Source organism: Neopsephotus bourkii, unplaced genomic scaffold, assembly GCF_033783945.1.
Source record: "Neopsephotus bourkii isolate Nb327-2 ecotype Australia unplaced genomic scaffold, CSIRO-AGI_Nbou_v1 NB_53, whole genome shotgun sequence".
Classification (NCBI taxonomy): domain Eukaryota; kingdom Metazoa; phylum Chordata; class Aves; order Psittaciformes; family Psittacidae; genus Neopsephotus; species Neopsephotus bourkii.
The window spans coordinates 1,660,868-1,682,031 of record NW_026900570.1 but is presented as its reverse complement, the minus strand read 5'-3'; the positions used below and the strand labels follow the sequence as shown (position 1 = coordinate 1,682,031).

The window sequence follows — 21,164 nt, the reverse complement described above, 5'->3', positions numbered from 1 at the left end:
ATACTTCTAACAGGACACAGTATCACAGATTAATACCATACAAAGATGCCAGGCATGAGAAAATAAAATTCAAAATAAGAAACTACAAATGAATACCCAAAAGTACACAAAAAGAATTTGAATTGCCTTGGAATGAAGTCAGCTTTTGGAAGATACACTTCAGCAATTGTGATTCACTACATTTGTCCACACCAGAGAAACCATTAGAAAAACAGATGCAGGTCTATTTACTTTTCAACTCAATGTTAGTTTCGGTTTTTGGTTTTTTCTATTGTTGTTACAGCAGGGGTTTTTTTCAGAATAGTTGTCTGCCAATCCTACTATTCACAATAATTAAATTAATGTTAAAATTTTGAATAAATATATATCCAGTCTAGTTCTTCATTAAGCATTCTTAAAGTGAATTAAGAATCAGGAAAAACATCTGTTATCAGGGAGTAGCAGTCTTTCTTCTTGCACAGAGCCTTGTTTCTCTGGGGCTTTACCCATCACATACCTCTTCTAGCTGGCAAAAAAATCAGATCTCCAGAAACAACATTGAGTCAAAAAAAGGCAGAAAAGACCAAAGGATAAAAACTCTGTTTAAAGGATAAAAAAATCCTGCTTAAAGAAGTCCTATTTAAATAGCTGAAAATCTGCCTTCAGCAACATGGAAGGCTGAAAAAGTTTAATAGAAATGTAGTACCTAAAACATTCAAAATTGCATTAGGTATAACATGAGTCACAAGTCCCCAAGCATATGAAATTATACCATGTTCTCTGAAACAAAAAAAACAGTACATACTTTGCATCTCTTGTATCAGGCACCTCCCTGTGGTATCCCAGTCGATTACTGATAAGCATATTGAAAGCATGCTTCTGATACCCCAAGTCTCTTACTTCCTGATCTTCTTCATTAAAAATCATTCCTGCAGAAGAAACACATCAAGATCAAGCTCAAAATTTTCCTTTGGAAACAATCAAGAATTGAAATGTATGCTTTAATCATCCCTAAGCCACACCACGTTCATCAAAAACCCCTCTGGTTTTGCAAAGTGTATTTTTATGCAACTATTTTTGTTACTTCTCGCAAATACATACTACTTATGAGTACTACTGGTAGTATTTATTACAGCTGTGATAAAATGAAATCATTCTCCAAAGACTGGCGGCTCCCTTGCGTTTGTTGTCTTACCAGACACATGCCCTTCATTTAAATGTCTTCTGATTCTTAACACCACCTAAAAACCAACAAACAAGCAACAGAATATAGACTTTAGCACACCACACAGCAGCACCTATCCATACAGATGAAGGGTCTGTCATATGATTTTTAAGAGAGGAAAACAGATTTACAGTGGTAGAAACCCCCTCACAATACCAGCTCCAGTTTCATGAAGTTTTCTAAAGTTGAAGTACCATAAAAATAGCTATGAAAGAACTATAAACTTCATGTTTATCTCCCCTGGGACTTTGATAGCAAGTAAAACAGCAACAGAGCTAGCTGTTTCTCTACTGATTATTTTAACAGAAGCATCAACTGTTGCTGAGCATGGCCAGTATAAGTAAGTGCACTGTCAGAGGCCAAGATGAAATCTTCAGTCCCATCCTGCCTGCCCGCCTTGCCTCAGTGCCATGGGCTTCTCTCCCACTGGGCCATAAACCCACCAGTGTGAAGAGAAATAAAATATTATGGTACTTCACTCAACTCTTCTACAGCAAAAGTGGAGGGAGAGGAGGGAAGTGTGCCTGTCAGCCACTTCTGCAACAATCCAGGTAGCAAAGACTTTTTACTGTCTCTGTTCAGCTGGCTGCACATAATGAGATGGGTATGTCCTCTCCAGCTATTATCAAGCTACAGTGGCAATTTCACCGAAATTTCAGTACAAGAAGCAAGCAAGGATAAGGTAATTTATCTCCTTCAGCTCTGCTCATTATCTCCATTTGACTCAAAATCTGAAGAAACTAATTAACAAAGGGGTTCCTCATTCACATGCTACCATACATCCAGGATAGTATGCTTCACAGAATCACTGACTCATTCATGCTGGAAGGCACAACTCATCTAATCTGCTCAAAGCAGGTCCAACTAGATAAGGTTGCTCAGAACTTGTGCCGTTACAGTTCTGAAAGCCTCCAGTTTCTCCAAGAATGGAGATTCTACAGTCTCTTCATTTCCCTATTTTAGCATTTGACCATCTTCACACTAAAAATGTTTTTCCTCTTACCTAAGTGAAATCTCCTCCTCACTCAAATTTCTTAGCAGAAACCCCATGCACCTCCAGAAAGTCTGGTTCCATCTTCCCTACAGCTTTCCATTAAGCTGCTGTTGAGAGCAATAAAATCTCCCCCCTCAGCCTTCTCTCTAAGGCAGAATAAACCAAATCCTCTCTGCTTTTCTTCATCTCATGCTCTCCAGTTTTCAACAGCTATGCAAAAGCCCAGGGAAAATGAGATGGATTAAAAAACATAACAGAAAAGATCATGAAAAGTGTGGAGGCTTTCTTCCTTTTCAAATAAGTAGTCCTGTTGACCTTCAGAGCACTGGTGTTTCAGCAACAAAGTCTACCTACAGGTGCAAGAGGACCCTCTAGAGGGAATCCTGTGAATCCACATTCCCACTCGTCAGATTTACCACCCCGTCACTTTTAGTCTTGAATACAGCAATAGCAATGCAGCTGCACTATCAAAACACCTCAAGAGTAGATGACATTTATGCAGGACCAAGTGGGAACCACTGGACAGTGAGTGACACATGCAGAAGATGAAGGATACACCTACACAGTGTGCTTTGTTGTGACTGCCTATCATGCTCATGGGTGAGTGCTCCCACTGTGGATAGGTTTCATGGTGGGGGCAGAACTGAGGTGTGTTTACAGTGGCAGTGCCACTCTTCCAGCACCAGCAATCTAAATAAGTCAGTCCTCCTTTGAACCATGTGCATTTCCAAGTAAGATTTCCAGACACCCTGCTCTATCATTCTTGCATACTCAGTGCCACAGTAACACCATGCCATAGTGTCAACTTAAAACATTTTCTTCATATAAAGCACAAGCTCAAGAAACACATACCAAATGGTTCATTCTACATTCCATCCATATCCAACCCCTAACTACTTTGTGCTTCTGGATATGGATAAGAAGGGGTGCCAGTACTTTTCAAATATTCTTATAAAGAACAATATCCAAAAACAGAGGCAAAAGGACTGAAAGATTTCAGTTCAAACAGCAGATAAAAGTCCTTGAAAAATAAGAGTTTTGCAATCAAAACATCACTTTAGGCTTTACTTCAGCAGTGTTATGTAGCTCTCAGACTGAAATAAAAGAGATAGATTGCCCTACCAGATGACAGCTTGTTTCTGGCTATCACAAGCCAACTTTCTTTTCATTTATTTTTGCTTTGTGTGTTTATCACTGCCCTACCCTAGATAGACAGGAAGCCCTTTCTTGCAGCACCTGATCTAGTTCTAACAGAGCCAGCTGTCTTCTGACGATTCATGCAGAATTTATTCTGGCACTGTAATTCCCCTTGGCTTTTGCCAACCAAACCAGTCACTTGGTTTGAAGATCAAGGGACTTTTCAGTTAAAAAGCTCCAGTTTCTTTCCTGGACCATACTGAATAGTTGGAAAGAAGTGGCCATCTCTGGACTGGCCTTCACCTCACTTAGCAATCATGATAAACATTTGTAATGCCACAGGGCAACTGGCATTTTTCCTACATATTCACACAGGCCAACTAAGAAACTGTAGTTTGGTAAAGTTCTATAAACTCTTGAAGCTTTTGATCTGCCAATAATCCAAAATAATGACAGAGGACTTGAGTCAGATATGAGCGTTAAACTCTATGCCTTATTTCCCAAAGCTGCAGCAGAAACCAATACCATACCACTCAGTATCTGCCCCCAGATTTAAAGCAAGTTTGCAAGCCAGTATGCAACATGCCTCAGTTTGCACATCTGAACACAGCACTGAACAAGTTTGTAAACAGTTAAATATACAAACCATTTTAATTTGGAAGGCAAGTTTGGAAGACAAAACCAAATCATCTCATTGATGAAATATGCTCCAATGAAACACAGAGACTTTTGTTGGTACACATTAAACAGGATTTGGCCCTAACCACTGTCATCTCAATAAATCTTTCATTGCATTTTCATCCCACACACATTTCTTGTACATGATTTCATGCTTCGAGGATATTCTCCAAATCAATGGGTACTCTTCACTATATGTTGTTACCAAGCTATTTTTAACTATTGCATAAGAACAGTGTCTCTATAGCCAATTAAGGTTTATGTATTTGAGCCCAATCAATATATCAGTAGACTATGAAACAAGCATACACTGAACCTTCCAAAAGGAAGAATTATATCAAGTGCAGACACCTTTCTGCAATCCAGTCCTCCTCATGAGCACTTACACAGCACAGCTCTAAATGCCAGGAATGGTATATTTTGGATTAAATGCAGTAGAATAAATTTCAAGTAATTCCTAATGAGGAGAGCCACTAGTACCACCTGCATTTTAACAAACCAACCTTCATGATACCAAATTTCAAACAAACCAAATTTCATGATACAATTTTCTCTAAGATCCTTAAGACAAATTCACAACAAAACCAACAAAACCCACTTTATATCTCATTTCATCTTCCCTTTTAATAAGTTGTCACTAACACTAAACACCACTTACCCATTTCAGGAGAGAATTCAACCTCCCCCTTGACTGGGTCCTGGACATGATTTCCAAGGGGATTTCCTATCTTATTCTCTTTCTGTTGCAATTCGGGTATATGAATTGGCCCCCGCGTAAAACGAGGGTAGAATTTCTTTGGAAATGGCCTCTGAGGTTCCAGCCCCTTGACGGGCACATTCTTGAAGGACTGGTTCTCTTCACTGAAGTTGAAATACACAAAGAGCAGAAGTGTCCAGGTCACAGACGTGAAAAGGCACCCATAGCAGAAATAGCGTAGTGTGACACTTCCCATTGTAGACTTAGCATCGTTGAGGACCCATTCTCAGTTACCTGAAAGAGAGCAAAAACACATATTGAGAGCAGTGCCTGGTACTTCATCAGGAGCACCATCAAGACCCCAGTGATGCAACACAATTAAAGGTAAAAATGATTAATTTTTCCTCAGAACAGTTACATAATTATCTCACTTGCACAATAGTATATTCCTTGCATGCCTGTATTCATTTAAATCTACCACTATTTAACTAAAGATACTACACACAATGACTCGATTCTTCAGAATCACACAGAACAGTTGAGGTCAAAAAGGACATCTGGAGGTCACACTGTCCAACCCCCTTGCTCAAGCAGGGCCACCTTGAGCCAGTTGCCCAAAAGCGTCCACACGTCTATTTCCATAGTTCAGTTCATATCCTAAAGCATGGAATGAGAGAACACGGACTCAGCTACACAGTTCAGTACTTCTTGGTGCAAATTTCAGAACAGTCACCATGAGTATCCCAGAAATTCCAGAAAACATGGGCTGCAAAATAGCAACACATCATCACATTTACAGTCTTCTCTGCAGAAAGAAAGGAAACAGATGTGGCACAGGGAAAGAGCAAAAAGCTCCAAGGTAATTTACCGGGTTTCTGTAAGCCTCTGTAGACTCCAGAAGAGCTTCCATACTCCCTGGAGAAAGCGATGTTCATCTACAGCTGGAAGAAAGCAACCCAGCCCAGATTTTCACTTTAGGCACCCATCCACTATCACAATTTCCCCAAGCTATACTGGAAATTACTACCATAAGAAATCCCTGAAGGGAAGCATCTGAAGCTGGTGATAACCTTCTATTTACAGCCCAGGAGAACCAGGTAAACTTCGAGAGTTTTTCAAATCTAAAAAGGCTATAAAAACCCAAAACAAAAAAATCAACAAACACTGACCAATATAACCAAACCAAAAACTATATGGCTCAGTTTCCAAAACTGAGAAAAACACTAACTCAAAGAGTTAGATTTCCCTCATCATCAGCTAGCCACAACAAATTCTTTGCACACTGAAAAGAGTCAGGAAACCATTAAATAGACTTTCAACTAGCAGAAAACCAAAGTACTGGGGTGGCAGTCAAGTCTTTGTGATGATGCTTTTTTCAGACTTCTCAAAGTCTGAAACTATGAAAAATCTTCAGGTCACCCTGGCAAACAAACCAGAACAATATTTATGAGTACAAACACATTATTCCCTTCTCAATATGGAAAACTACTAAAAAAGAGGTAGAAAGCAGTCATTATCCCAAAGAAACCTATAAAGATCCTGCTTATTTTCACAATGTAGTTCCAAGTCTTAAGTGACTTGCATCCAAAAACAGTTTCAAAATTCCAGCTCATATTTCCCAGGCAGCAGCAGGTCATTGTCTCCCTTCAAAAACAAAACATCCACAAAGTAAAATAAAGAAATAACCCCCCCCCCCAAAAAAAAACAAACAAAAACCCCCACAAACCAAAAAAACCTCACACCCTCCTCCAAAAACCTCCTAAAAAAATAATTTACACACTATTCTTACCATGCCAAATTCCCTCACTTGCAAGGCAACAATCTCTGCAGCAGCTAAGCCCAAGAAGCTTAAAAAGGTCTTAACCAGGTTTGAAATCTCAGACTGACCCTGTGCACACAGATGAATGCATGCTCTGTGAAACAGCCTCTAACACTGTCCCACAGAAATCCTCCTGCTTTACTGCAGAGCCACGAAATTTCCCAGCTAACAAATGCTCTGGGGCAGAAATTATTCAAACCCCCCTCATTCTAGCTAGCACAATAGGTTTACCATTTAGAGAAGTACAGCTCAACAATCCCCAATGCCTTACTCCCTGTGCTAACAGAGGTCAATGGTCATGCAAAGGCGAATCTAGGCTCAGGAAAACCACATAAGGCTGCAAAGAAGCAAGATTAGATAAAGTTATATCCTCTCATTGTAATAATTCTTCTTGCCAGACAGTGTGCAGACAATACTTAGCCATAAAAGAAGATCTGGGTGCTTGCCAGGTTGGGTTGTGGTTTTTTCTGCATGGACACAAGGAGGTCATCTGCTGTAAGACTTATCTAAGCCTAACATACTGCTCCTCAAAACCTGCTAGAGTTGTTTTTCCATTCACTATGGTAACACAGACACTACCCTAACATCACGGCACATGCACTTACATTGTGGAACAGAACTGTTCTAAGATAAAAGTTACTGTAACAGAAAAGGAACCTTTTCATTTCAGAGCTGTTTGAGGATAAATCTACACTGCAGCTTGCACAGGAAAACCAAAGATCATCCTTGCTATCTCCGGTAGCAGTAGGAATAGCAAAGCAGAATTCATCAGAGCTTCTTGCCTTTCTTTTACAGCTGAGAGCTTCACCTTTGTTCCCAGCCACACTCAAGTAATATTTTACTCTGACCAACATTAAGCACACTCAGATTAAAGAGGAAAGGATAAATCAGTAATCACTAGACTGAAAATACGGCTGCAAGTCCCTTCCAACTCCAAAAAGCCCTCTGCCCAGGCTGAAATCACACAGTTACTGTTACAAAGGCAACAAAGGCAAACCTGAGCTTGATCTTATTTCCACGTGCTTCCTCCTGGAGCAGAACTGCTTCACCTTCTTTTCCCTTCCACTGTTTTGCAGTTTTGTAGAAGGATACAAAGGTTGAAGTACTGCCTATAAATCAAATGGCAGAACCTTCACAATTCAGAAAACTATACCCTTTCAGTAGCTTGCTATTCAACCAAGATATTTGGCAATACATTTGGCAGGAAGATACAGACTCGTTACTTATTTTCTTTAAATACCAAATGTTTTGTTAGACACCTAATTTGAATGAAAAAAGAAAAAAGTTAAACCTTAACTATGAAAAGCACATTGAGGCTTATTACTTTACTTTATTCACCAACACATATGCATTTACACAACCACTGTCTTATGGATTTCAACGATTTCTCCCTTTTAAGCAGCCACAAGAGTCATAATCTGCATCAGAGCTGCGCACTCCGGTTTTAGACAGTTTTATGTTGAGCATGACTTCTTACAGATGTCTTTTAGTAAAGAGCCCACAGTAGTTTTCAATTGCTGAGAAATGTCAGTCTTGCCTGGGACCTGCCTTGAGGAACCAAGTAGAATCTTTCCAGCCCTATATTTTTATGTATCAATGTGATTGTACTTTGTCTGCATCTCCACAGCTTAATATACTAAAAAACAAGAATGGCTGCTCTCATTTCAGATGCAACAAAAAGATAACCACTTTGATACACACCAGAGGGAAGGAGGAGAGAATACTTCAGTTTGTCACAATGTCCCAGGAGGAAACACTCAGTTCAGAGGCAGCCACTCGCCCCGGGGTTCTTACCTCACCCATCTCCCTGTGCATGGCTTGCTTGTGCAAGCCATCTAAACACAGTGAATAAAAGCCTTAATCTGTCCAGGCTCCTCTGCTCTCCAGTTCTTTGAAGTCTTCTAGGAAACATGCTTTGCCAGTTTACCCAACAACTGTCTCTGACTGCTTATGCATGGTCTTGAAGATGATTGTCTTGAACATCCATCCTCTCCCAGCTGGTTTCTCCAAGCAGGGTTTTGAAATTCAGCAAAGCCAACCCATTCTTCTTTTGTTTTGATTTTTCCTCACCCCCTTTTTATTTTTATTTAATGGGGGCAAACTGTTCCTGAAAACAGGAAATGCAAAAGATACACCTGGCAAATCCAAAGTATTAGTATTTTTCTCAGCCTTGATACATGCTTTATCAGAGTAACATATTATCTGTTATAACACATATTATCTATGTTTTTAACATAATTCTAAAGCTCTGCTGATGCAAGCAGAGCTAGCAGCTTTGAACAGTTAGCTAGAAACAAATCAGAAAAGCAGAACTGCCTTACTCAGATATTAACATCAACTGGCTTATTAAGAAAAACACTGTAATACTGAGTCCAGTCACCAACAAATCGCTATTTGGACACTATGGTCAAAACCCATTTCTACATATTTATTCAAATACAAAAGAAAAATACTGACTGCCATTAATATACATACACATATATATACACACACATAGAAGTGGAATTGTTTCATAATACAGTTCGTCGCAGATTTCACTGGTAAATGAGACTAGGTTAGAAGGATCTATCCTATTTCTCCCCTTTGTTTCCGAAAAGCAACACAGCTGCCAAAAGTAAGTTTCCAAAATACCTCACACAAGAACTCATATAGTGAAGAACATCCAGAATGAACAAAAGACATTTTATCTCCCTTGGCAACATAAGAGCTTTCACAGCAAAAAATAAATAATAACACCTTTAAGTGTTTTACAAAGATTCATTCACATCCACAAGATCCTAGTGATACATGAAGTTTATGGCTGTTTGCATTGGTATACTTAGGAATCCAAACATTCCAATATGACAAACATACATCATTCAAGGTGGCAGAACCTCCTACATCAGAAAATTACAATCCATTTTGGTGGCAACTGGGGTGGATCAAGAAGGGGAAAATATACCTTAGAAGCTGTCCCCATCAGCACCAGCTCAAAAGAGACCAAGAAAGACACAGTATTCCAAGAATTTCTAACAAAATATTCCGCCTTTCAGTCTCTGTCTTGTTGCTCTGGTTTGACTGTCACATATTTATTGCCTGATAGTTTTCAGACTTTGGCAAAACTTTGGAAATGAGTTTGCAGAGCCACATGCCAGAAATGCCAAGAGTAAAATATTCCTCTCTAATTTCCACGAATTCCAGTACAAAAGTCTCAGTTCCCTGTACAAGCAGTCAATCATTGATTTTTTTCTTAAGAGAACTACAGCAGTTTAACACTAGTAACTCAGTAAAAAGTTTATGAAAGTCAATCAATTGCAAAGCTGGAAAAAAAACCTCCAGGAACCCACCTGCCAGATTTGAGCATCAGTAGTGCCTCTGCAGTACTGCTTTTCATGTTACACCAGCTTCTTACAGCATCCTTACAGCACCAGCATGACATTCATTTCATACATCAAGCCCAGAATCATTTATATTCATTTAATAATCAGCCCAGTGATACAACTTTCTTTCCCCAGACAGCCCAGGACAGTTTCTCATTAGTAACCTGTGCAGCAACAACTAACACTAACCCAATGTGTTAGCCTTCAGTATTTTTAATGGAGGGGAAAAATAAGCCACCCACGTTTCCCAGTATTTTGGCTTAAAGAGCAAAAAGTAGCTACAGGCTCTATAACTTGCCACTGTTTAAACCCTGACATTTGCTTGGATTAACCTCACCAGTTTAGTAAATACACTGTATGACTAGATATTTCATGACTGTGCCAAAATCCATGTTTGTCAGAGGTCAAACAGAGGACCAGATTAACCTCAAGGTTTTTGAAACAGGATTAAGAATTATTTGAGAAAACCTTAAAGTCAGCTTGTAGTTTTTCCAATATCAGCTTTTCTTTTAGGAAAAATAAGATGAAGACAGACAGACAACTCATATTACCCAGATTTCCTGCAAGACTGCATGTGTATTTTGGACCTATATAAAGCCAACACACAGTTACATATAATCTTCATTTTAAAAGAAAATTTTAGTAAAAAAGGAAAAAAAATGTAATCTTTCTACAGGTATTAGGATAATTATTTGCTGCATGGCCTTCTACAGATGCTTTTTGTGATTTATTTTAGGAAAAAAACCCTATATGAATATAAAGTAAAACTACTTACAACTGCATTTTTGCTTTTTTAATAACCTTAACTTTTTACATATTTCTTGGCCTCCAGGATGTTAGGGCTACTACCATCACTCCCCTCCCACAACAAACATCAGCATGAACAGGCTCTTTTCTTCTTGAATCACTAGCAAACAGGAGCATTAACAGTAGGATGAACAGAGGCCAGATTAGGAAAAAGTAGTACTCCAACACTACACCCATCACACAGAGATGCCATTTAAAGTGGCTTCTGCACTTTCACAAGAATTATTTTTTTCCAGGCATCCTTTACATTGCAACCAGTCACAGTTAATAGACTAGCAAGATGAAAAAGGGACACCTTAGGCAGCTTCTGTTTCAGACTCTACCACACATCACTAGGAGCAACATCCAAGGAACATAGATTCTTGAGCACATGAAACACTAAGCTTTCATTTTCTAATATTTCTGGCTTTTGCTCTGAATATATCAACCCAATTTAACTCCTTATAAAAACAAAACACCACAACCTCCTATTGAATTGCCTTGGCACTAAATAGGATCTGACAGCTTGCTTTTAATTGAAAACAACCATTAATTTATGGCCTTACAGGAAGGATGTGTCACTGTACTTTATGAATTAAGTGGCTATATTTGACATGCTGTAGGTAGGTAACTACTCATGTAAAGACAGACTGCCGCCTACAGGAACCCACTTCATGACATTCAGCAAGGACAAATGCTAAGTACTGCACCTGGGACAGAAAATCTCCCCAGCCACTGACACAGCCTGGGGAACAGCTCTGCAAAGGAGGACCTGGGGAGGTCTGGCTAAACATAAGCCAGCATCACGCCCTTGCAGCAAGGACAGCTGACAGAACAAGGGCTTATCAACAGGAGCACAGCCAGCTGACTGAGGGATGGCAATTGCACCAGTCCACACAGCACTCCACAAGACCACAGGCAGAGTACTGTACACAGTTTGGGATTTGCCAGTACAAGACAGACATTAGCCAACTGGAGCAAGTTCAGTGGAAGACCACCAGGATGGTCACAGGCTGGAACACTTGTGCTATGAGAAGCAGCTGAGGATGCTGGGCTTCTTCAGCCTGCAGAAGAGAGAGCTGGGGAGGACCTAACAGCAGCTTGCTGCAATGCTTCCCACAGGGATGTAGTCAAGAAAATAGAACCAGGCTATCTAGTGAGGTGGAAGGTGGAAGAATGAAAAAGTGAAAAAAAAAATAAATAATACTAATATAACTCCAGTCACAGCAACCTTGACTCACAGAAACATACTGCGGGCCACAGACTGTCCTCTTGCATAAGATCACTCTTCTCATTCATGTTAATGAGATGACACACTAAGATCTATTTTTAATTAGCCTCTGTAAGTCACTTCTAAATGTAACTTGAAAAGCTCTGAGAGCCAACAGTTTAATCATTTCAGCACAGCTATATGAATCCATGTCATGCCACTTGAAATAAAATCTCCTGGAATGAATACAGAATTTTGATCAACACCATACAGATAAATAATCTTACAATACCAGTAAGTTCATTTTACGTTACAGAGAAGGAAAGGCACATAGACAGACTAGTTACATGAAGACCTAACTATACCATGAGCACGCTAAGTCTGAAAAGGATAAAGTATTTTAGGAGCAATTTAAAAATTAATCTTCTTCATGTACTTAGGTTCTCACCCCTCACTATTTTACCACTGACAAGTGACTCACTTATATACGAATTTGCATTTCAGTTTTTGGACTTTAACCAGAGATATCTAAATATTGCATACTGTCATTTTTAATCCTGTGGAATATAACTTGAAATGCCTCCTTTGTAACTTTGCTATCAAGCTTTTAGGAATTTCTCAACTCCAAGTAAAAAAGCTTTACATAGCAGGCTGCCATACCAGAGTGAATGCAAACAAGCATTTTTATAATCAAAATGTGAAGTTCCTTCTTTACCCACCTCCATTTAAAATGCTCTCTCAAAGAAAACGTTAAGTATCTTCTGTAGTAACATCTTCCATCTTTTTGTCAACTCCAAAACATACTAGTTTTTTTTCCTTACTGATAAAGGATACCTTTCTCCCAACATACTCCTCCTCTCCAAAGAGTGACAGTATTTCACAAGGGCTCTCATGTAAGGACACGATTTTAATGGAAAAAGCAGTTACAAGTTTTGGACAGAAAAAGTTTTATAAGCATCAGGATATCAGGTTAACAAACAATGGAAAGGAACACCAGTTTTAGTTACAACCAGTAGTACAACACTGCATCAAGAAAGGTAACACAATAGCCCAACCTGATTACAGAAAGCAAGTACACTTGGATTAGAAACATGAGCTTACCAAAATCCTTGTGCTCAATACTGAATAAATAACTGCAATACAGTAGACAGTTTCATGCCATTGCAGTGTCCTCATTCCCCCCCCAGAAAAACTACTGGTTTTCCAAAACACAGTTACATGCATGGAATTTTCTTACCTAGTCACCTAACAAGCATTGCACCATAGGGCTGCTTGGCTGGATGTTACTTAAAGCCATCTGGCATATAAATACGCGTCATGCCATTCACAGAGTCCTAAAAATACCTTCTGCCTTTTTTGTCACTAATAAATACTGTCTTCCAATTGAAACAGCAAGATTTTTCTTTTCATTAGCAAAACCAGCTCTTAAGGAAGCTAAAATTTCGTGTACTGTCTCCAGAGAAAGATGCATGCATTTTTTGTAACACAGTCTTTCCTTCTTCACCCACAGCTCAGAAAACAGCAAGATTAAAAAACCCACACTGACAACTTATTTTTCCATGAATCTCTGTCACATTAAAGATCCATGTATCTAAATATAAGTTTAACAGCCTTCCAGCACTGCATACAAATGCAAAACGTATGAGAGCTTACAAGGTCAGCTACACACAAGTAAGCTGCTTAATACCTTTTCTAAATGTTTGAAATCTACTTAGCTCTTCCTTGCATTTTATGTCTGCAAAGCTTATCAAAATAACAGTAAAACCAGATATATGACAGTAAAACCAGATATATGCAAAATAACTAGATCAGGCACACTTCTACATGAAGAGCGGAACAGAACACTCACCTTTTTCCAGAAGAGTCGGCACTAAAGAAGCAGTGCAAGGTTACATAGTGAAAACACATTTACTGCAGTAGCAGTCAAATCCAGTTGGTGTCTTCGTTCTCAGAGAACAATAAAATGCTGAGCCTGAAACTAAACACTCTGCTGCTGGGTACTGCTTGCAAGTCCTAGCTGGGAATAGGGAAACAGACACAAGCTTCCTATGACAACAGGCTAATTAGGATGGGTCTTCAGACATGAATGCTGCAAGGTTATTATTTCTCATTTGACTATATAAACTACCCCAAGAGCAAGGATCTCTTTTCCTATTTGAGAGCTTTTTTCTCCCCATATTTCTCTCTCCCCCACCCACACACACCTCCCCTCTTTTTCAGCTGATGCATGATCCGTATGGATCCATGGATTTGTCAACATAAACAAGACTGGTCATTTAACTGCTGTTCACTAGGAAAGCATAATCAATCAATGCATTTCTAAAGCATTCTTCATCACAATATCAACGGGTGGTGCTACAGAAACGCATGAGAAAATGATCATTAACTTGTACATTAATCTCAATTCTAAAAAAAAGCCTTTATTCCTCATTTTCCAAATTATTAGTTATTTTATAAATGTTCCATATTTTGACTGAAGTTTTCTAGATATGCTTTCTGTTTGCCTTCAGAAATCCTCATCAAAAGTGCTTTGAGCTTTTTTCCAGTCTTTCACAAGCAAAGTGAAAACACATTTCCCAATTCTAAAAAAATAAAAATAAAAAATCCCCACCAGACTTTATTTGCACAGCCCTTCTGCCAAAAAAGCTGGCAGCAAATCTGGCAACAAAACAGACCTCACTGAAGTACTTTGGAGTGGGACACTGAAAACTGGGCTTGACCAGTCTCAAACCTGTGACTAGTGACCATGGGCACTGCATTCTGCACGAGTTTTTCCTGCAAATCCCACTTCTGCAGTTAGCACCAAGCAGACATCTATCATCCACTTGTGCAAACTCAGTACTGAAATCAACAGCTGTATACAAAAAAACACCACACACAAAACACATCTGCAAACTCAGACTAGAAACTTGGAAAGACTGCAGCTGAATATGCGTAAAATCCTATGGTTAAGACAGCACTAACCTGTCAGCTACTTGCTGCAGCTCCACAGTCTGCCCTTGTAACTTGGTTTGGTTAGCCCAGGATCAGGTACATTTACAGAGCTTGAGTAACAGATACTAGTGTACATTGACATTAACTGTTTGAAGATAAAAAAAGGATTAGGTGTAGCAGCAGAACTGTGAGTGAGGTTAAAACAAGTTACAGTTTAAATCCCCAAACTGCCTCTGATAGAAAAATATTTAACTCCTTCTAAACTGCTTGGAGTTCTTAACTTACATTTCTGCATGCTATTAAGAGATGGCACAATCTTAAGAGATTTACTCAATACATCACATCCTGCCTGTTTTGCTTAGCAGGTAGCCATTGCTAAAAAATGTGGAACTGAAATACAAAAAGTAGCCACTGAATTGAAATGAACATCCATTTGCATTCCTCATGTCCAGAAACAAAGGTTATCTGGAGTTTTTTATTCCAAGCTTTAGCAGAGTTCACAGTACCCATGCCATTTGGAACAGCAGAGGCATGGGACTTTCACTTTTCCCTCTAAGAAACACTTAAAACCAAAAGCCCCTGCTATCTTCCTGCTTTTGGATCCATTTTCTCAACAGAAGTAATTTCTGTGCACAGGTTTCTCTCTACTTCCGTCATTTCCTCACTAATGTTTTCAGCCATTAATATAAGAGACGAATCCTAAGGATATAAACCTTAAATCTGTTCTCCCATCAAATCACTGACTGAGCTTGTGCAGTCACCAGACTGACCCATGAGATATTATGGTTGAACTATTTGCTCTGCTACAGATTTTGATGAGATCCATAGCAACTCAGTGGATCAGCTCTCACCTATAAAATCTGACTGATGCATTAAGGCAAATACATCAAAGGTTCTGAGGCCACAATAACCAGAGATGATATACATACCAAGCAGAGCTCTGGGTCAGAACAGCAATAACTCATAGCACATCTATTTCTAAATAGGAAACTCTTGTATAGGAAACATTCACTCTTTTCCCCTTACTTAATACAGTGCAGTAATATTAACAAAGAGGTATCATTGCTGGTACAAGCATACCTACAATGAAAACACTTTCACTCACATCTAAACTAAGCTATCAATTTCATATAAGCTTATCTTGCTAAATATCGTAGTGGACAATAGGGTAGAGAGTTTTCCAAATATGTAAGTAAACAGACCTTCTATTAGTCACCTTCTGGAAAAAACCAAACCAAACCATTTTTGTGGACATTAACTGTTGGATTAGAATAAGCCACTAGCATAAAGAAATTTTACACTGCCTTTAAGAAGAGCAAATTTCTGCAAGTTATGCTAAAAATTAATTTTCTTTGTCTTTCATTCCCTTCTACATGATCTTACAGACAGTCTCTCCTTCTCCAGAGAAATCCCTTCTAGGAACGAATTGTGGACTGTTCCTTTTCCATCCCGTTATTCACTTCTACTTATCTATTGCCAAGGTTTCTAATGGGAAAACACACTCAGGATTTTGATGTTGCAATCAAGGATGTCGCAACAAGATGAATAGCAGATCAAAAAATACATTTTCCCCACTTCACTAGAAGCCAGGCTTTCCAACACATTACTAGCACAGGTCAGCATGCAATCTAAAACAGAGCCCTCTTGTTTCACAAGCACTGCATCTCAGTCTCTGCTGACACAAGAGAGAAGAAATTCATGCTGACAAAATTAGCTAATCGAGAAAAAGAAAACTAAACAAAGCACTTCTAACATATATGAGAGGTATCAAGAGAGATCAATTCGTTCTTGATGTTATACTTCAGGAATTCACAAAACAGTGAAAATACCTACAAAGGTCGATTCATAAGGGGCTGTGTATCAAAACAAGATAGATCTGCACTTCCTGGAAAAGGATCTCTGTTTTAACTAAGGCCACCTCCAAGGTTTAAAGCATCTATATGCTATCCTTAGCTGCACAAGAAAATCTGTGCCATTCAGCCAAGTAATACTTGGGACATTTTTCCATAAACTAAAAAGAAGACTTCCGTGAGCATGCTCCTAACATTCATTAAGTATTTCCTTAAATCAGTTTGGCACATAGGATGTTTACTGAGGTACCCTCTTTTCAGCACGCCTCTGCAAATTTATTAGTTTAACCTGTCCATTTAGAATGCAACTTCTTAAATGCTCCAGTGTCTCATAGTTGAAGTCTTAAGAATGACAAAAAGTTATTGCAGGTAAGATTACCGCTCTGTAACATTTCTCCATGCACACATTCCTTCCCTCTTGTACAGTAAGAGGGATTTTGTTTTTGTCAAGGTAGCTTGCTCCACAGCAAGAGATTAGAGCATGCACACAGCCACTGTAGCACAGCTGACAGAGTATAACTTCTCAGTCACAGCAAACCTTCAGTGTCAGAAGTGCAGAAATTGCAATGCCGCTACTGCCACAAGAGAGAAAACAACAGCTCACCAGCTCCAAACTGAACTTAAAGCCAAAGACATCACAGTACCTACCTGTGTGCAGCATGAGGCAGTGAAATCTGGACTCCTCCCTAGCTTGCACACCTATTTCTTGCTCATACTACAAAACACTAAGTAGGCAGCACAAAGTCCTGAGATTCCCTGCGTTAGGGGTCTCTAGCTAGTGTAAACAGTGGAAAAGCTGATTCACCCCTAAGCAGTGTATTCCAGTTTCAAACATGCAAGTTATCAGGCTGCCAAAACCCTAGACTGCACAAGAAAGGGCTGAGACACAGCATGTAACTCCTCCAGGAGCTTAAATCCATACTCTCCATTCAGGAACAACATCAGTCATTTAACCTACAGACTTGATATATTTTCACATCTCAGGGAAGCAGTTCAGAAGTTCATACAGCAAAATATATGAAATTTTGTATACTTGCAGTCAACTTTTGATTCAACCAGTGTGATCAGATTCCTAATTTTCTCCCTTTTTTGTTGCAGTGTTTCTTAGGTTTGTTCTAGGTTTCTTAGACTTTTCAAATAAAGTATTTACACTAATTACTACACAATGCTGACTCACCCGAGAAACACGCTAGAGCAGAGCTGAAGGATGTGGTGGATACCATCAACTCTTACACAAAATGAGCTGAACAATGCATTTACTGATGCTACTAAGCACTGGCTTAACAGCCAAGGCCTTTGTACTCAGGGTACTTCATACATTAACACAGTAGCTGCAACAGCAGATGCATTCATCTCCATATGTTTTGAAAAGAAGCCTTCGATAACAATCAAGAGGGATGATTTACCTCCCACACTCTAACAGGGACTGAAGAGTTAGAAGTCCAGAGACTTCACCTCTGGAACACTTTTTCAGAAAGAATAAACATTAATTTCTCCACTTGAAATATACAAACATACTTTTTGCTCTTCAACAGCAAGCAAATAGCTGTATTGCAGCACCTCTCCAATACGAACAGCACTAAAGAAAATTACTTCATTTTAGGGATACCTGTAATAGCTGCAGTATTGCCTAGCCAGGCAGATGAGACTGTTCAGGAAGTCGATAAACTGAAATGTCACAGGAAGGAACGACTGTTTTGGGTTTGGTTTGTTTTCTTCCAAAATGTTACCTTTTCTCTTCAGCTGGAAGCCTCCCCTTCTCCACTTTGGTAATCATGACATGGCTGCCACAGTGCCAAATTCAACCTGCCAGCTGCTGAGATCCCAGCCTTTTTATAGAACCTGCTGAGGTTCTGAGATCCTCCCTCTGTTCTTTTCACCCCCATGGTACCCTATTCTTTCTTGCTGGAAGATCAAAAATCCCCATTTTTACTGTCTGCTCCAATACTTCTAATCTCATGCATTTGACCTACAGTTTGTGCCCCTCCAAACACTTGCCCTGTAACTACCACTAAAAATTTGAGTTTCCTAGCATTTACATGAGGAAACATGTTTTGTACAGACAAATTTTAAAAATACTAATAATCTACCTTTATTTCCTTTGCCTTGCTGTTTCAGAGCTTTCTTCTTCCTAAAAAGCTTGAATCACACCTACTGTTACTTTACATCGCTATGAAAATGATGAACTGTGCAATTCACCTATTCTCATCAACTACTGCCACACAGCAGCTTATCGGGAACTCTAACTTGTGCATAATGGACTACCGATTTGCATCCTCTTAAACAAAGTGATTAGATAGCAGAAGATGGGCAACAAACCCTGATATCTGCAGTCAGAATCTCTTAAACCAGAACACATGTCACTTAGACTGCTGGCTTCCTCCTCTGAGGCTGAGATGAAGGCTCATTAGAGCTGCAGTGTTATTTGTTTCCTTCCCTGCTGCAGAAGAGCTTCTAAAACTCCACAGCAGCTTATCTTACCAAGAGATGAGGAAAAGCTTATGCAGAAGGCATGCAGTTCTTCAGAGACAGTTATACCGGGAGAGGCCAACGGCTTGTTAATCAAAAGCCTCTTATCTGGAACCACCTGGACCTTTATGCTGTTCTAAAATGAGGCCTAGAAATCCCAGCCGGAGTATTTCACATACACAGAGGTTCTGTACAGAGTAGCAGGGCAGAAACAAACTGCCACAAAGAGGTTGGTACCATCCTTTCCTGGGCACAGCCTGCACTTGGATCAGCTTAAGCTCATCAGAGATGCCTGAGAGCAGCTTCCTATTGAGATGAGATCCATATGAAAGGGGAAAAAAAAAGCAGACAATAGAATAAGAAGTATTCAAGAATATTCTTGAAAGAGTATACTCTTAGAGTAAGACTACACTTTCTAAGAAGGGATTTGATCTTATGCTGAAATAAATTTACAGAAAAATTCTAAAAAGAACAAGTAAGCATGTCGGCAGAGTGTTGCTGATCCTGCACGATTTCTGTACTGGCTTTAAGAGATTTCACTGTTCCTTCAAATAGAAAGCAATACTCCAACACACAGGACCAAACGGGTATAGCCCAGATTGTTTACTGAGCAGCAACAAAGCCAGATCATGAGATGTTTTTTTCCTTTGGAAGAGTAGGGGCTGTACTTTATATCTAAAGTTCTGATAGGTCTACTGCAGCTGCCCTGCAACAGAGTGAACATGATACAGTTTGGCAGAGATGTTATACTAGAAAGCATTAGTGTTTTAATTAGTCTTAATGGCAGCTTTAAGGCTGACACCTATAAAAAGTGAATGAAGGTCAAGCAGCTCTCCAGAAAGGCAGCTTCTGAATGCAGTTTGCTTCCAGTGCCACATTACAGCAAAGAGTCCGACCTGCTTAGCTCCCCACTACCAGCAGGTTGCTTGCTCAGCTCCATCTGTTTACATGCAAACAGGGGATGAGAGAACCTTTCTTTTGCTTTGCAAGTAACTTGGAGACAGTTAATGAGCCATCCGCATTTTCTATTACAGCCTTCCTTACAAAGGTTTAAATTACGGAAAGAAAAAAAAATAAAGAAAAATACCACATGGCAATGGGAGCTGACTACATGGGCTGGAGACCAGCCACACAGAATAACACGTATTTGCTAAGAAGAAAAGGGAGCCTCAATGTTGCAAAGTATACACTAAAAACCACAGGAAAAAAACCCCACCAACAACAAACAAACAAACAAACAAAACCCGAATAAAACAAAACAAAACAAAAAAACCCCAAAACCTTAGAAACTGCTTAAAAATAAATTTCCCAGTCACAAGGATAAAAAAGCTTTAACACACCACGGGGTCAATCAGCCCTCCACAGCGCAACGACTGCCCTCGCCCTGCAGACGAATCAATGAAAGGAGCAGCAAAACTAACGCACAGCTCCTCACGTTTCGGGCTGACAGTTGCACAGTTTCAGCCTACCTGCAGGCGGGCTACTACTGCTGCTCCGCCACACACATTTAAAGACTAAAAGAAATAAGAATTACATTGTTTTCCATCCTATGTGGCACAATCCCTTCCGGCCCAGGTTGACCTGGCAGCCCTCTCCGTGCGGGAGGCTCGGTCACCGACCCGCCCGACACAGCCCGCTGCCGGGAGCCCGCACCTCTAGTCTCAGCCTGAAATGGGGAAGCCCGGAACGTGACCGCAGCCGCCCCGGGCAGGGCCGGCAGGAAATAGGACTCGCTGCACGCCAGCCAGATTCCGCCGCTTTCCTTAGGGCAGGCGGGAAACCCGCAGGGGCCGGCCTGATGCCGCCGCCACCAGCCCCATTCCTCACGCCAGAGGACTGCCCCTTACAGCAGCGCCGTTTCGCCTACCGGGGTCGCCTTCCCACACACCCCCCAGCCGTGTCCCTCAGAACCCCGGAGCCGCCACCCCGCACTCACCGCGGCGACGGCCGGCGGGACGCGGCGGCGGCATCGCCTCTCCGCCTGCCCCGTGCCTTCAGCTGCGGCGGCGGCAGCGCGCACCGCTCCC

The 21,164-nt window shown here is 40.2% G+C and overlaps 1 protein-coding gene across 6 annotated transcripts in view; it reads right to left on the bottom strand.

The window, feature by feature from the left end:
- Nucleotides 1-21,133, bottom strand: part of GALNT11 (polypeptide N-acetylgalactosaminyltransferase 11) — a 49,827-nt gene extending 28,694 nt beyond the window's left edge. The window contains exons 1-3 of one of the 6 annotated variants that reach the window (XM_061348968.1): nt 21,074-21,133; nt 4,672-5,004; nt 785-908 (exon numbers count right to left, since the gene is read on the bottom strand). In XM_061348968.1, the coding sequence (XP_061204952.1) occupies nt 785-908; nt 4,672-4,966 (419 nt within the window). In that variant the 5' untranslated portion in view covers nt 4,967-5,004; nt 21,074-21,133. Of the gene's footprint in view, nt 1-784; nt 909-4,671; nt 5,006-6,499; nt 6,645-12,985; nt 13,006-13,733; nt 13,884-21,073 lie in introns of those variants that run through there. The other 5 variants (XM_061348988.1, XM_061349002.1, XM_061348959.1 and 2 more) reach the window with 5 other exon arrangements.
- Between the last annotated feature and the right edge of the window lie 31 nt (nt 21,134-21,164).